Source organism: Lissotriton vulgaris, chromosome 4_2 (genome assembly GCF_964263255.1).
Source record: "Lissotriton vulgaris chromosome 4_2, aLisVul1.2, whole genome shotgun sequence".
Taxonomy (NCBI): domain Eukaryota; kingdom Metazoa; phylum Chordata; class Amphibia; order Caudata; family Salamandridae; genus Lissotriton; species Lissotriton vulgaris.
The window spans coordinates 24996426-25011903 of record NC_141692.1 but is presented as its reverse complement, the minus strand read 5'-3'; the positions used below and the strand labels follow the sequence as shown (position 1 = coordinate 25011903).

At 47.0% G+C, this 15478-nt stretch overlaps 1 protein-coding gene across 3 annotated transcripts in view; it reads right to left on the bottom strand.

Moving 5' to 3' along the window:
* Positions 1-15478, bottom strand: part of LOC147718175 (uncharacterized) — a 376315-nt gene that overhangs the window by 249473 nt on the left and 111364 nt on the right. For 2 of the 3 annotated variants that reach the window (XM_086919267.1, XM_086919268.1), the window contains 2 exons: positions 4543-4617; positions 3376-3408 (listed from right to left, as the gene is read on the bottom strand). In XM_086919267.1, the coding sequence (XP_086775393.1) occupies positions 3376-3408; positions 4543-4617 (108 nt within the window). The remainder of the gene's footprint in view (positions 1-3375; positions 3409-4542; positions 4618-15478) is intronic. The other variant, XM_086919269.1, reaches the window with a different exon arrangement.

Sequence of the window (15478 nt, the reverse complement as noted above, 5' to 3'; positions counted from 1 at the left end):
CAACTTACAGACACCCAGAACCAACACTAGATGGCAGGAGTATGCAAAGCATGTGTATCTACAGCACACATGACTTGAACACACATTTACCTTACATTTTTGTGATGTAAACTTCTGAAATCTGGAGGGAAACACAAACTTCCTTCCACCCGGCCTTCCCCCAAGTCGCTCAATAAAAATGGTTCATCAGTTTTGTGGGAAGGCCTATTGTCCCCAACAGGAAATTGGCCAAACCGCAACGTGGATATATGAAATGTTTCCACTCAAAATTGAACCTTTGTCTTTTTGCAAAGTGGTTAGCTCTAGATTTTGCTCAGCCAGCACATTGAGAAACCTAGAAAGCCTGTACATTTTTTTAAGCTAGACACAAAGGGGTATCCAGTGTGGGGTTAAATGTGTGTCTCTAATCAGGTTTTTATACCCAGAATCCGTAGCAAAGCTCAAACTTTGACTAAAAAATAACCTTTTCCTCACATTTCTGTGATGGAAACTTCTGGTATCTTCGGGGAGCCACAATCCTCCTTCCCCCTAGCAAGTCTCCAGATAAAAATGGTACCTCATTTGTGTGGGTAGGCTTAGTGCCTGTGACAGGAAAAGGCCTAAAACGCAACATAAATACACCACATTTGTCAACTCAAAATTTACCCTTTTTTTTACAAAGTGGGTATTTTGGGACCTAGCTCAGTTAACACCTAAGTAAACCTACAATATCTGTACATTTTTTTAAAACTAGACACCTAAGGAAATCCAGCGAGGGGGTGAAGTGTGGCTCTCACCAGGATGTTGTACCCAGAATCCATTGGAAACATCAAACTCTGACTAAAACACATTTTCATCAAATTTCTGTGATAGAAAGTTCTGGAATGTGCGAGGAGCCAAAAACTTCCATCCACTCAGCATTTCCCAACTCTCCCATAAAGGACAGTATCCCACATGTGTGGGTAGACCAAGAGACCACACTCAAAAGACCCTACAGCACTACATTGAGGGATAAGCAATAGGGATAGCTGCTGTATTTGGGGCCGTGCTGTGGTGCCACCCATGCAAATCAATAAACCACACACATTTTTGAAACTAGACAACCAGGGGAGTCCAGGGTGGTGTGCCTTGCTTGGATCCCACAAGGTGTTCTTACCCACAATGCTCTGCAAACCTTGAACTTTGTCTGAAATAACGCATTTCCCTTAAATTTTTGTGTTGGAAACTTCAGGAATCCGAAGGAATCTACAAAACTCCTACCACTCATCATTACCCCACGAGTACCAATAAAAAACGCTGCCCTACTTCTGTGGCTAGGCCTAGTGCCCGTGACAGAAACTGATAAAACCAAGGTTAATGGGACCGCAGGCAAGGACACCCAATGACCTTTGTTTAAATGCGGCCTAAGTAATAAGCCACACAAATGTCCTAGGGGAGTGGTTCACCAACACTTCGACTTCTATTTTTGCTTTGAAAGCGTGTCAATGTTATTGAAAAATGGTACCTGACACAATATCCTGCATGATGATGATTTTCAGATTTTTAGCATAAGGACAATAAACTTTTTGTTATTTATCATGTATCTCTGATCCTGACTCTGAGTTGGACTACATACCCAGTGTTAGAGCCTGGGCATCAGTCAATTTAATTCAATTCGAATAGCTTTATTCTGTGCAAATAATACAAACACCATAAAAGCATACTATTACCCAGATTAAAAGGACATTCCCATATTACATCATAATCAATAATCAGAATTAAAATCAATTTTACACGTTGAGCTTTTCATGGGGATAATATAAATTTGAATTTAGTAAAGTGCCAGTGCATTAAAGTACCATTAATACAGAAGTACGAGCTGCCACAAGGTATGCATTAAAGTGCTAGTGCTTATAAATGCATATAGATATATAAAAAAATATATAAGTAAATTATGATTATTCGTCCTTCGTATAACAATACATCCAGATGTGCATATTCCTTTCTCTTCCTAATTGAAAGTTGTACAAAACGATTGACAGAGCTTATTGTTTTCACATTATCCAGACTACAAGCAAAATTAAACGCATTATTATAATTAAAAAGTATGTTTCTTAAAAAGAGGGGTCTTAAAACTGATTTCCAGATACCCATATAAAAAGCACCACAAAGTATAAAATGCAGAGTTGATTGTAAAGTTTTGCCATCACATGGGCAGGGTGGTAATATATGACACAATTTTTCCGTTCTTGGAATGGCAATTAAATAATGTAAGGTACCCATGCTCGACCTAGTCAGGTAAAATCTATGCTGGGTATTCCTTACAAGTGTCAAATATAACTGGGTGCCCCTGATGAGCGGGCGTTCACAATAGCTAACCACACTCTATTTTTGACTGGCAACCCTTTCCTCTTCCTGCTCCATTGCGGTTATATATCTTAATTTCAAATGTCTTCTACTATATTCCTGTTTTGTAATAGGATTGGTTTTATCAATATTTACTTTTCATTTCATTAAAAGATAGCAAATACACTCCAGCCATGGTATTTCAAACTATGGTCAAGAACTAGCCAGTCCATTATTAGATCTTTTGTGAACTTTGTTTCTCCCTTTGACCAGAGCCCTGCCAAAGTGTAAGGCCTGCCATGTTTATAGTATCACTTAAATATGGTACAAATAGTTCTTTGTGTACAATGATGTTCGCAATAGCACTAGGGGCCGCCAACAATCTTTTTAAAAACGTATTTTCCTTCATTTGTAATTCGCCCCCATATTGCTGCACCATAGCAAACCCCTGAGACTCACTCACTACTGTACAATGTTAAAAGTTCCCGTATGGGTTTGTTGCACAATTTTGCTGCGAATCTAAAAATTCCCTTGGTGGTTCTTAAAAATTATTTTAGATGATTCGATATGCTTGTTCCATGAACCATTTTTGCAGAATAGCATCCCTAAATAAGAAAAAGTTGGCACTCTATCAATAAAAACTACACCCACATGATGTTGTCTATGCTTTGGCCTCTCACAGTGGCAAAAGTTGGCTGGCTACAAATGGGCATTCCGCTCTGCGGGGGCCCTATGGGCACGTTTGACTGCACCTCCTGGCGCTCTGCTGATGCTGGCGGGTACGCAACAGCACAAGTCACCGCAAGGAACCCTGGGGAGTGTAGTTCTTCCTCCGGATACACTCCCGGTCCCGGTCCGCTCCTCTTTTCCCGCACTCTTCTCCGGCTCATAGTGGCAAAAGTTGGCTGGCTACAAATGGGCATCAATCATCCACTGACCATCTCTGCTGACTGGCCAAAACTATCCTTCTAAAACCCTGTCCTATGCATAAGGCAGAAGTACTGTTCTAAATCAGTCTGTGGGTGTGTGCATCTGGGAAATGTGTACAACAGTAAATAAACAAAACCTTACTTTTTTGGTGAATCTGTAGGTTCTCCAAAGACACTAAAAAGAGACAAAAAAAGACAGAGTATTACTTCACCTTGCCACATACCAAATTCCACAGTATACTTTTGGCATGCCTAATGCAAAACTTTATTGTTGGGGGATAAACTGGGCCATTGCCAGTATAAAAATAATTTCCAGAAGTTACAAATCTACCTTTGATCTCAAGATGCACACATTCAAATAGTAGCTCCTGAAACTTTGTGTGCATGCGAATCTCAAATTGCTATCATCAAGGTCACTGGAATTATGCGAAAGAGCACCAAATTATGAAACAGGGTTGATTCAATTATGTGGCATAATGAAGCATATTTATTTATAGTATTACTTTTATCTTTTTTATTTGTAAGCTTGTAACATGGTGCACTGCCTGACCAAACAATTCACCTCATTAGCGCCATTCTAGCAATCAAAATGCAGAGATAAGTAACTGATAGATGACCAGTCGGGCTTTGCACAGTCCCTTTCACTGCCAGTCAATACACATTTTACGCAAATACCATCTGTTGCATAATCTGAAGATTTTGGACTTATATGGCATATGGAGTAGATATATATATTTTTAGAAATATGTGTTTTCTCCTGGGGGTGGCACATCTGCTAATAGTGGGCCTTTGGGGGGGGGGGGGGGGAGGAGAACTGTTGTTTTCCGCTCTACCTCACATTCTCTCTGTGCCCTTTATGGAACATGGGCAGTGGACTATTCATGGTGACCCCCTGACCCTTCCCTCCACTCCCACCAACACTGATTTTGACACCCTGGCCTTTCTCCCCATTCCCCCCAGCAACAATGATGGTGATGCCTTGACCCTTCCCTCTGCTCCCTGTGGCATGCTGACATCAAATTTATTGACAAACTCCTTGCACTGCCACATTCTATAGTATGCCAACAAAGGACTCCTTAATTGCCCTTCTGGTCCTCCCTTCACCCTCCTCTCTGTTAAGGCATAATCTTTTTCCCATCGGAGGCTCCATCTGCTTCAGAAAGTGGGACTCAAATTCTAATGAGATTTGGAGTTCCCGAAAGACTTAGCAGCTATCTTTGGCGCGGTAATATACATATCGCGCCAAAACCTTTACTTGGCTTCGAGACTGCAACACAGAAATACCTCTAGTTCCCGAGCTCACAATTACCTTCTATAGGCTCCACATCCTTCGCTCTCCTTTTGGAACATCCGGCTTCCTCGTCATCCTGTTTTCCAACGAGATCTGCAAGACAAAGAGAGCGTCTTACTTCAAGTGCTATTTTAATAAGAAGGACTCATCACCACTAACTCTAGGTAGTGCATTGAAAGAAGAAATAACTAAACTTGGCTTCCCTTCTTCAAAGGTTTCTAGTAACTTAAAAAAATTAACCTTGGAATAGGCTAGGTAAAACGATAATTAAAAAAACTGTATAAACCTCAACTCATCAATTTGAAGGATTTACCACACTTTTGTTTTAAGTGGACACTCAGGGTTGACTAAACCCAGTAACCAAAAACAGTATTTGGACTTTTAAGACAAAGTAAGTAAGTAAGTTTAGAATTTATATAGCGCACTACTCACCCAGAGGGTCTCAAGGCGCTTGAGGGAGGGGGGGTGTTTTACTTATCGAATATCCAAGTTTTTAGTTGTTTTCTGAAGGAGAGGTGGTTCTGTGTAAGGCGGAGGTGGATGGGGAGAGAATTCCAAGTCTTGGCCGCTAAGTAGGAGAAGGATCTTCCCCCCATGGTGGATCTTTGGTTGCGTGGAATTGCGGAGAGGGCTTGATTGGAGATCGTAGTTGGCGGGTGGGGGTGTAAAAAGACAGGCGCGTGTTGAGGTAGTCGGGTCCTAGGTCGTAGAGGGCTTTGTGTGCGTGGGTGAGGAGACGGAACATTATTCTCTTGTTGACGGGGAGCCAGTGGAGGTCTTTCAGGCGACTGGAAATGTGAGCTTGGCGGGGGATGTCTAGGATGAGTCTGGCTGAGGCGTTTTGGATGCGTTGGAGTTTTTCTGCTGTTTGGCTGTGGTTCCGGCGTAAAGGGTGTTTCCGTAGTCCAGTTGGCTTGTGACCAGTACATGGGTGACCGTCTTTCTTGTTTCGGTGGGGATCCAACGGAAGATTTTTTGAGCGTACGTAGGATGTTGAAGCATGATGATGAGACGGCGTTGATTTGTCTGGTCATAGAGAGGGAGGAGTCCAGGATGAAGCCCAGGTTATGTGCATGGTCCGTTGGTTTGGGTGCGTTTCCCATGGCCGGTGGCCACCATGAGTCGACCCAGGCGGAGGGGGATGAACCTATGATGAGGACTTCCGTTTTGTCCGAGTTCAGTTTTAAACGGCTGTTCTTCATCCACTCGGCTACTTCTTTCATCCCTTCGTGTAGGTTGGTTTTGGCGGTGTTTGGGTCTTTGGTGAGAGAGAGGATCAGCTGGGTGTCGTCTGCGTAGGAGATGATGTTGAGGTTGTGTTGGCGCGCGATGGTTACGAGGGGACTCATGTATACGTTGAAGAGGGTGGGACTGAGTGATGATCCTTGTGGTACGCCGCAGATGACTTCGGTGGCCTTTGATCTAAAAGGGGGGAGGCGGACTCTCTGGGTTCTTCCGGCGAGGAACGAGATGATCCAGTCCAATGCTTTTCCTTGTATTCCAACGTTGCTGAGGCGTTGTATAAGGGTGGTATGACAGACTGTGTCGAAGGCTGCGGAGAGGTCAAGTAGGATGAGGGCAACTGTTTCTGCGTTGTCCAGTAGAGTTCGAATGTCGTCTGTTGCTGCGATGAGGGCGGTCTCGGTGCTGTGTTTGGCTCGGAAGCCGGACTGTGAAGGGTCGAGGGATTTGTTGGATTCGAGGAAGGCGGCGAGCTGACTGTTGACGGCTTTCTCAATGACTTTGGCAGGGAATGGGAGGAGCGAAATGGGGCGGTAGTTCTTGAGTTCAGTGGGGTCTGCTGTGGGTTTCTTCAGGAGGGCGCTGAGTTCGGCATGTTTCCAGCTTTCCGGGAAGGTAGCGGAGTTGAGGGAGCAGTTGATGACGTCTCGGAGATGGGGTGCGATAATGGAGTCTGCTTTGTTGAACATGTGGTGGGGACATGGGTCGGTTGGCGATCCTGAGTGGATGGAGTTCATCAGGCGGATGGTGTCTTCAGTGGTGATTGGGTTCCAGGCGCAAAGGTTGTTGGAGGGGGGTTTTAGTTCGGAGGTGGGTGGGGTGGACTGGTCGCTAAAGCTGTTATGTATGTCAGCGATTTTGTTGTGGAAGAATGAGGCTAGAGAGTTGCAGAAGTCTTGGGAGGGGGTGATGTCGTTGGTGCCGGCGGTGGGGTTGGTAAATTCTTTGACGATGTTGAATAGTTCCTTGCTGTTGTGGGCGTTGTTGTCGAGTCGATGCTTGAATGCTGATTTCTTGGTGGATCGGATCAGTTGGTGGTGTTTGCGGGTGGCGTTCTTGAAGGTGGCCAGGTTGTCAGTGGTTGGGTTTTTTCGCCAGGCTTTCTCGAGGGTGCAACAGATCTTCTTGGATTTCTTAAGGTCATCATTGAACTGGTCGGTGGTGATTTTGTTCCAGTTTCTGTGGGGAATTGGTTGTGGGTGGTTGTGGGCCGAAGTCTTTTTGTAGTTGAAGTGAACGCAGCTGTGGTCCGTCCAATGGAGAGCTGTGGTGTGATTGAAGGAGATGTGCTTGCTGGAGGTGAAGATTGGGTCAAGCGTGTGCCCGGCATAGTGGGTGGGGGTGTCAACAAGTTGTTTGAGTCCGAGATTGGCGAGGTTGTCCAGAAGGGTGGTGGTGTTGCTGTCGTTGTCCTTTTCCAGGTGGAAGTTGAGGTCTCCCAGTAGAATGTAGTCCTCGGAGGGGAGGGCGTGTGGGCTGATGAAGTCAGTGATGTCTTTGCTGAATTGTGTGCGGGGTCCTGGTGGCCTGTAGATGAGGGTGCCTCTGAGAGTGGTTTTGGGGTTGGTGTGAATCTGGAAGTGGAGGTGTTCGGCGGCTGCGAGGTTATCGTCGGAACTGGTCGTGATGCAGATGGTGTTCTTATGGACGATGGCGATGCCTCCTCCTGTTTGGTTGATGCGGTCCTTTCGGATGATCTTGTAGCCGTCCGGGATGGCTATGGCGATGTCGGGCGTTGATGAGGCGTTCATCCAGGTTTCTGTAAGAAAGGCGACGTCCGGCGATGTGGTGTCGAGTAGGTTCCAGAGTTCAATGGCATGTCTGTGGACCGAGCGGGTGTTGAGCAGGATGCACTTCAGGTGGTTAGTGTCGGAGCTCTGTTTGGAGTTTGTGGATTGGGTGTGGGTCCTGATGCAGTCGAACTTGCAGGAGTGGCAGGTGAAGGATCCATGGGTGTGTCCTGGGGCGGCTTGGTAGCAGTCTGGGAGTCGGCCGGGGTTAAGTGCTGAGAAGGTGGCGGCGTCGTACGTTATGCGGGTGGAGAGGATTTTGCGGGGCCAGGGGGTTTGGCGCTGGGCGCGGTCCAGGGACGAGATTGGGGCCACAGTCAGGCACAAATTATATTTATCAGGCAATGCGACCAATATAGCGCTACGATCCTAAGGAGGCACAAATGATATATAAGACAATGCGAGCAATGCACAATGGGTAAACAGAGCAGAAGAGCGCTACAATGTTAAAGAGGCACAGATACTAAGGAGGCACAAATGATATATAACACAATGCGAGCAATGCACAGTGGGTAAACAGAGCAGTAGAGCGCTACGATGTTAAAGAGGCACAGATACTAAGGAGGCACAAATGATATATAACACAATGCGAGCAATGCACAGTGGGTAAACAGAGCAGTAGAGCGCTACGATGTTAAAGAGGCACAGATGAATTTAAATCAATGCGAGCAATGCATGATGAGTGAACAGAGCAGCAGAGCGCTACGATACCCAGAGGTCAGGGAGCGTGGGGAGCGACCGCTTCTGAGCGAGTCCGGATGGTCACAGCGCTTCCCCGGACGGCACGAACTTTAACTATCAGTGGGAGGGAGGAGCAGCTGGGAGGTGGGAGCGGGGTGGAGGGACGGGCTACGGGGCAACTTAGGAACATCACCAGTCACCACCACCCTGACCCACATCATCAACAACTCCATCACATTCGCTATTTTGCCAAATTAATGAAAACTTGCAGAAACCACATGCCCTCCTCAAGCCCACACTGACCCGAATCAACTGAGCATCTTCCGATCCATCTCACTTCTCCCCTTACCAGCCAAAACACTCATCGCGGCCACCAATGACATTCAAAAGATACTGGGCAAAGGAGAAACCGTGCCCCTCACCCTGCTCGACTTTTCTGTGACTTTAGACACGGTCTCCTACAATACCCCCATCAGAAAGGTCCACGAGGTTTACATACAAGGATCTGCTCTGAAATAGATTGGTTCCTTCCTCACAGGAATAATCAAGAGGGTCAGGCTGCCATCTTTCACACCAGAGACCAAAAACACGGATATGTGATATCCAACAGGGATCGTCTTTCAGCTCCACTCTTTTCAACATATGTAGGACACCGATCGCCAACATCACCCGATCACAAGACATTACCATCATCTCCTATGCCGCTGTCACCCAACTCATCATCTCCCTGACGGACAAGCCAAACACCACCAGAACCAACTTCACCAACTACATGACCATGATAGTAGACTGCATGTGAATCAACTGCCTGAAGCTCAACTCCGACATGACGGAAGTACTAGTCTTCAGCAACAAGGCCTCCAAATGGGATTCTACCTTGTGGACATCAAAGCTAGGACCAACACCCATAGACCACGCAAGAAATCTAAGGATCATCCTAGATGACAAGCTCAACATGACTGATCAAGTCAACGCCATGTGCACCCCTACTTCCATATCCTGCACATGCTATGAAAGATCATCTAATGTTTGCCTCAGTATACCAGACCGAAAGTCAGCAGGCACTCACCACCAGCAGGCTGGACTATGGCAGCACTCTATGCCGCAATGTCCAAGGAGGAAAGTAAAAAGAAATGCATGCATGTAGTTTAGGGATTTATTTATCAGAAAGCCACGCTCACAAACATGTATCGGCTGAAGCAGGGAGCTTAGTTAAACCCACACAATATGTTCCACTTCCTGCCCGATACTACTCCTGATCCTACAATGGACCTGAAATGTGAGTACGTAAGATGCAAACCAAAAGCAGGCGCTTTTGGAAATCATCTCGGTGCTGTTCCTAGGAGTTATGTTTCCATTCCATTCCAAAAATCTTTATTTCGATCACATGATCATAAAAGATATACATATCATCACATTTTTAAAAAAATACAAGAATTTCATTTTGTGATTAATAAAAACGCATTAAACAGCATTGGTGATCAAAATAGATAGTGGTGTGTCGGGGATTCAAGTCTGTCGAGAGTCCCCAAGCCTCTTAATGTAGCGATTTCGGACATACCACATTGCAGTTAAAAATTTGGATAGAGCAAATACAGTAGTTGGGGCTAAATCGGTCTTTAAAACTCTGTAAGCGGGTAAAAGTGTTCTAAATCCCATATTTTTAAGCAGAGGGACGAGCCAGTATTTCCTGCTTTTCTCATAGGCTCGACAGAAAAAGACCACATGTACGTCATTCTCCTTTGTGTGGGCACATGCGGGACAGATTTCTGTGGGAGGGCGACAGGACCATGTTGCAGTTAAAGATGCCAAGGGAAGAGTCCCATATCTCTATTGCAGGAATAATTTCCTAGTTAACACCGGAGTCATGCCATCTAGGATGCTTTCAAGTTGGTAGGAGTCCGACTTTTATGAAATGATTGGTCAATGATCCATCACGGGTGCCTTCCACAGCTCGGGAGAGCATTAAGTCGTAATAGGCTCTAGATACCGCCTTTCTGGGAGTCCTGTTACTTGTGTTTACTGGATCCGCCCATAATTCCGGAATACCAATTGCCTCGGAGGTTATCTTAATATAATTTAACCAAGGTGTTCTAGTGGCGTTGGGCAACAATAGAAATTCCTGTAGCTCAGCTCTATAGATTAAGAGGTCTGGACTACTCCAAAGGCGACGCCAGAATGCTAAAGGTTTGAGCCCCAGCTCCTCCGTTATGGGACGAAGGCCCATATCCAGCCTTAGGGGCATGATTGGGGTACTCAACGGAAGAGCTGTGATCTGCCTCAGGAATTTGGTCTCAGTGGTCAATAATTTTGGCGATGGAATATGACCCCACAACTTCCCCCCATATATGGTGGCCCCCCGGGCCTGTGCCTTATAGATTTGAATTACAGGGGCGAGTGGGCGGTAAGGTGATTTGTTCGCTATTCTCATAGTACCACCCGCCAACTGTGCCAATTTGATGTTTACTTTTGTCTGGTGTGCCGTCCATGTTAATTTTTCATTGAGGGTTATCCCCAGATACTCAATTGTGTGGACCCGTTCCAGTCGGACTGTACCCAGGAGGGGGGGGTGGGCGGTTATGGGGCATGGGGTTAAGAATCATAAATTTGGTTTTCTGGGGATTGATTTCAAGTCCCCTTCCTGTGCAGAACTCCAGAAAACCGTCCAAGACCCGTCGTATGCCCATCGGGGATTTGGACAACAGCAGGGTGTCGTCCGCAAACATGATTGCGGGCACCCTGCTGCCAGTCAATTTTGGGGCATCAGTGTTGGCAATCCTGGTGAGGTGCACGATAACCCCGTTCACAAAAAGGCAGAACAGGGTCGGTGGAAGCACACAGCCCTGTCTTACCCCTCTGCGTACGGGGAACCTTTCGGTTAGATTGCCACCTCTACCGCACCTGACACGCGCAAAGTTGTTATGATGTAATCTCATCAGGATTGCCAGGATGTCTCTCGGGACATTCATTTCCTCCATGACCTGCCACAGTTTTGCTCTTGGGACCAAATCGAAGGCAGCACGCAAGTCCACGAAAACCGTGTACAAGGTGCCGCCCTCGATTAATGCTGTCCTCCAATATATTAGGTTCAGCCTAAAAATTTGGTCAATTGTGGACACCCCTCGCCTGAATCCCGCCTTGTAGGGGGTCAGGATGTCTGTCTCCTCCAGCCAATTCTGTAAACGGTCTAGGATCAGCCTACCGGGATACGTCGATGAGGCTGATCGGGCGATAGTTGGCTGGGAGCAGAGGGGATCCCTTTTTAAAGATAGGAACCACCTCTGCTCCCAGCCAAGTATCCGGGACCTCCATCCCCCTAAGGACAGCGTTAAATATCAGCATGAGGTAGGGGGCCCATATCCCTGGTTCCTGCTTGAATAAGTCACCCGGTACCCCATCAAGCCCTGGGGCTTTCCCTGTTGACAACCCGGCTATGGCCAGCCTCACCTCTTTTTCTGTAAAAAGTTCTCCTTCAGAATCAGTCACTATCATATTATGGGATCCATTCGGAACCCCTTCCTCTGTGGCGTACAGTGACTGAAAATGATTTTGCCATTTACTGGGGGCAATGTTGGGCTCAATTGCCGAGGATAGTTCCTCCGTTCCATTAGACACTATACACCAGAATTTACTGGAGTCTCTGGTGGCAAGTGCCCTGGAAAGTTCCTCCCAATATTTTTGGTCCCATTCAGCCTTGGCGTTCGCCAAGAGCTTCCTGTGTGCCCTTCTCCTGGATTGAATCTCTTCCCTGCATTTGCGCGCCTTTATTGCAGATAGCAGTTTGCTTTTGGAGTCCCTACATGTGGCATTGTACCACGTTCTCTTGGTTGTTGCACCGGTTTTACCCCCCCCCCCCCTTTGCAAAGAGGTCTAACTCCATGGTGTTAATTAAATCTGCATGAATCTGCCCCAACAGGTCTCTGTTTCCCCTTCACCTAATTCCTCCCCAATGATAAAGACCCTCTCTAAAAACTGAGTAATTCTGGGGTACAATTTGGATAGCTTGTCGCCACTGGTGGCCAATTTCGCCCACCTTACTCTCCTCCGATTATTTTCCAGGAGTAGACCTGACTTAGCGCTATGAATACCCCGGCCCGTATCCTAGTTACCTGGTAGGGTGTATTCATGCTCCACGGCGTTGTGGTCGCTATCCCGTCTATCAATAACCTTGAAGTCGATGATTTGTGACCACAGCGACAATTTAACGAGAATGTAATCACGTCTTGATTCGCTTCCAGCTTCATGGTAGGTGCATTTGCTTGGAATATCTGATTTATTACGCCCATTACAGGCCCTTAGGCCTTGGTTTAAGGTAAGGGCAGTTCCAGAACTAGCCACCGTGAATCCTCCTCCGAGGGTCCATCACAAAGGCCTGGTAGCGGCTCATAGTGTGAATTTAAATCACCTCCCACCACATAGTGAAGTTCCCCTGGAATGTCACTTAAAAAAGCAGAAAGTTCCTCTATGGTGTTTGATTCTCGTGACGTGGGTACGGGTCTCGAATACACGTTTATTACCACCAATTTTGAGGAATTTGGCCACTCTAAGAGGACAGCTAGTATGTCATCTGAGTCCGTCGATAGACAACTGGCCTGGCAGCCCAGATCGGATGCTACCCAAGTTGCCAGTCCTCCAGATGGTCTACCCTGTCCCCCCCACTTAGATGGTTTGGAAAATACTGCAAACCCCTGGAATGGGAGTTCTTCTCGCGCCCAAGTCTCTTGGAAAAGGCATACACTTTTCGAGTTAATAAAAAAAAAACATTCCTGACAGTCGATTTTGTTGGCCAACCCAGCCACATTCCATGAAGTCAGAATCAAGGATTGGGTTCTGATAGAAGGTGATCCTATGTCGGGAAGGTTAAATTCGATAGTATCATGGTTGACCACGGGGTGGGGGGACAATTGCCCCTGAACCAACCCTATGTTGGTATTAATATCAGATGTGTCCACTAAGGGATGCCCTAGATCTTGACGCGGTGCTGGTTCTCTCTGTTCCCATGGAACCTGCACTTGTTCAGGGGGTGTATATCTATCTTCTCTGTCATCTATCCGATGGAATTGGAAGTGATCTCTCCCTTGTGACTCAGACTGTCAATCAACCATTTTGAGGCTGCTATATCTGTTGTGGGTTGGGAGGTAGGCTGGATAATGCATTCTATGGGGCCCCAGAACTCCTCCCATACCACCCCCCCCTCCGCCCCTCCTCCTGATGTTAGACTCCCATCCTACTTCTTCACCATACGGTAAGAAAAATTCAGGGACTCTGCTCCTATCTTGATATGGTTTCCTTCTCTCTCTACGGCTGCTCCCCCAGTCTTCCATCATTTCCTGATATTGCCCCCATCTCTGATCTTCTGAGGTGTATAAATTCGAAGGGTAGAAGAATGAGAGAGGAAGGGCTTGGATGTTACTACCTTGATCGTCTGGGGCCCAAGTGCAGATGTAGGAGGCTGTGCTAGGTTCTCTAAAAGTAACCAGGACACAATCTCCTCTGATTGATTTTCTGGTATATCCCACCCAGGTGACCCGTCTGACCATAATAATGTCACTAATTGTACCTTGTGGGAGCGGTCTATATATAGACAGCCAGCTAATGACTTTATTTTTAAGGGAAAGGGTTGATTCTATTGCCATAGGTTTTAGTTCAGGGACCCCTGCCAAGATCATTGTGTAGGGGGACGCCTCTGGTGGTAAATTCACAGGTTTAGTTTTACGGGCGATGTTTTGTTTTTTCCCTGGAGGTGTTGATTCGCTCTGTATTTAAGTCGGGATTGTAGCAGTGTCTTTTGGTAGTGCAGTAGTAGTTGGGGGTGGGATCGATGCGTGCTGGGTTTTTGGAGGGACGATGTTTGTATTAGGGTTAGCCGGGGGTTGGGGGATCTTATGTTGGTTCGGTTTGGGTTGTGGGTCTTGGATAGCAGTAACTGGGCCCTTTTTCTTCAGAGTTGCTGTAGACTCGGTTCCCCTTTTGGGCTTTGGGTCTGTGTCCCCTTTAGCTCCTTTCAGTTCGAGTTTCATGGAATCTGCTGGTTGGACTGTAGATTTTTCCATATTAACCAGCCTAGCTTCGATCTTAATCAGACGAGCCTCAAGGGGACTCAAAAGGGACCTAAAAAGTATGCCTATATCTGCCAGTGTGATGTCGTCACTAGAATTTTCCATGGAGATGTTGCTGGTTCCAGATGGTATGGCCATAGGAATAGTGACTGGTGGTGAAATTAATACACTGACCTTATCCGAATTGGTATCAGTGATACTGCCTTTAGCCCCGTTTTCCTGGGTGGATTTAGTTTGGGGGATTTTGTCTTTCTTCCTCCCTTGTTATGACCCCCCTTCCTCCTTTTTTGAATAGCACCTTCCCTAGCTCCCCTTGTTAGGTCGGAGCTATTCTCATTGGCATTAACTACAACTGTATTAAGTTCGAGGGTTGGAAGCGGGGTTTCAGATGGAATTTGGGGTATTTGGCCTGTGGGCAGAGCCATTAGACTCATATCTTCAAGATCACTTGGGGCCTCAATTGTAAAGTCAGGGTTAACGGATGATTGACTAGGTAACTGGTTTGCCCCTCGATCCCCCAGTTCACAGTTCGTGGCTTCTAGCCTACCATCCGGAGTTCTAGCTTGGGTCATTGGGCCCATCGATGATCTCCTTACCCAGTCTATTTCCTGGGAAATTCGTCTCTCGAGTACTTCAATTTCCTCAATCAGAAGTGACCCAGCTTTAACAAAGTTATTGTCAATGGTACCTTTAGCAGCTCCAGCCGCAGCCATGGAAGATTTACTCCTGGTTTCTCTGGTGCACATTGCAGTAGCTGGTTGCTCCGTTCTTCGTGTGGGCTAGGCGGCCAGGGGGTGTGGCCCAGTCCCGGTCTCTCCGGTCCTCGAACGGCCTCAAACGGCCCGCCCTTTGCCCGGGCTTCGCCCCGTGCTCCCTCCCGCGTTCGCGGAATGAATGGGGGTCAAGTACAAGAGGTCTGATACGTCAGAGGGCGGAGTTGGGCGGGAAGAGTCGCAGGTGCGCTGGTGGCTGACGCGCAATTCCTGCTGGGACTCGCAGTCCCACTCCCGCAGTTACAGATGATGAGAAGGCACTCGCCTGGGTCCTCAGGTCCTGGAAAAGGATTCGATCTCCTCAAGGCACAGCAGAAAACAAAGGTCCGACACTACGGCTACGAGCGGCTCCCGCGGAGCGGGGACCGCGAGCCGTTTTTAGCAGATGAGGGCGGAGTTGGGCGGGAAG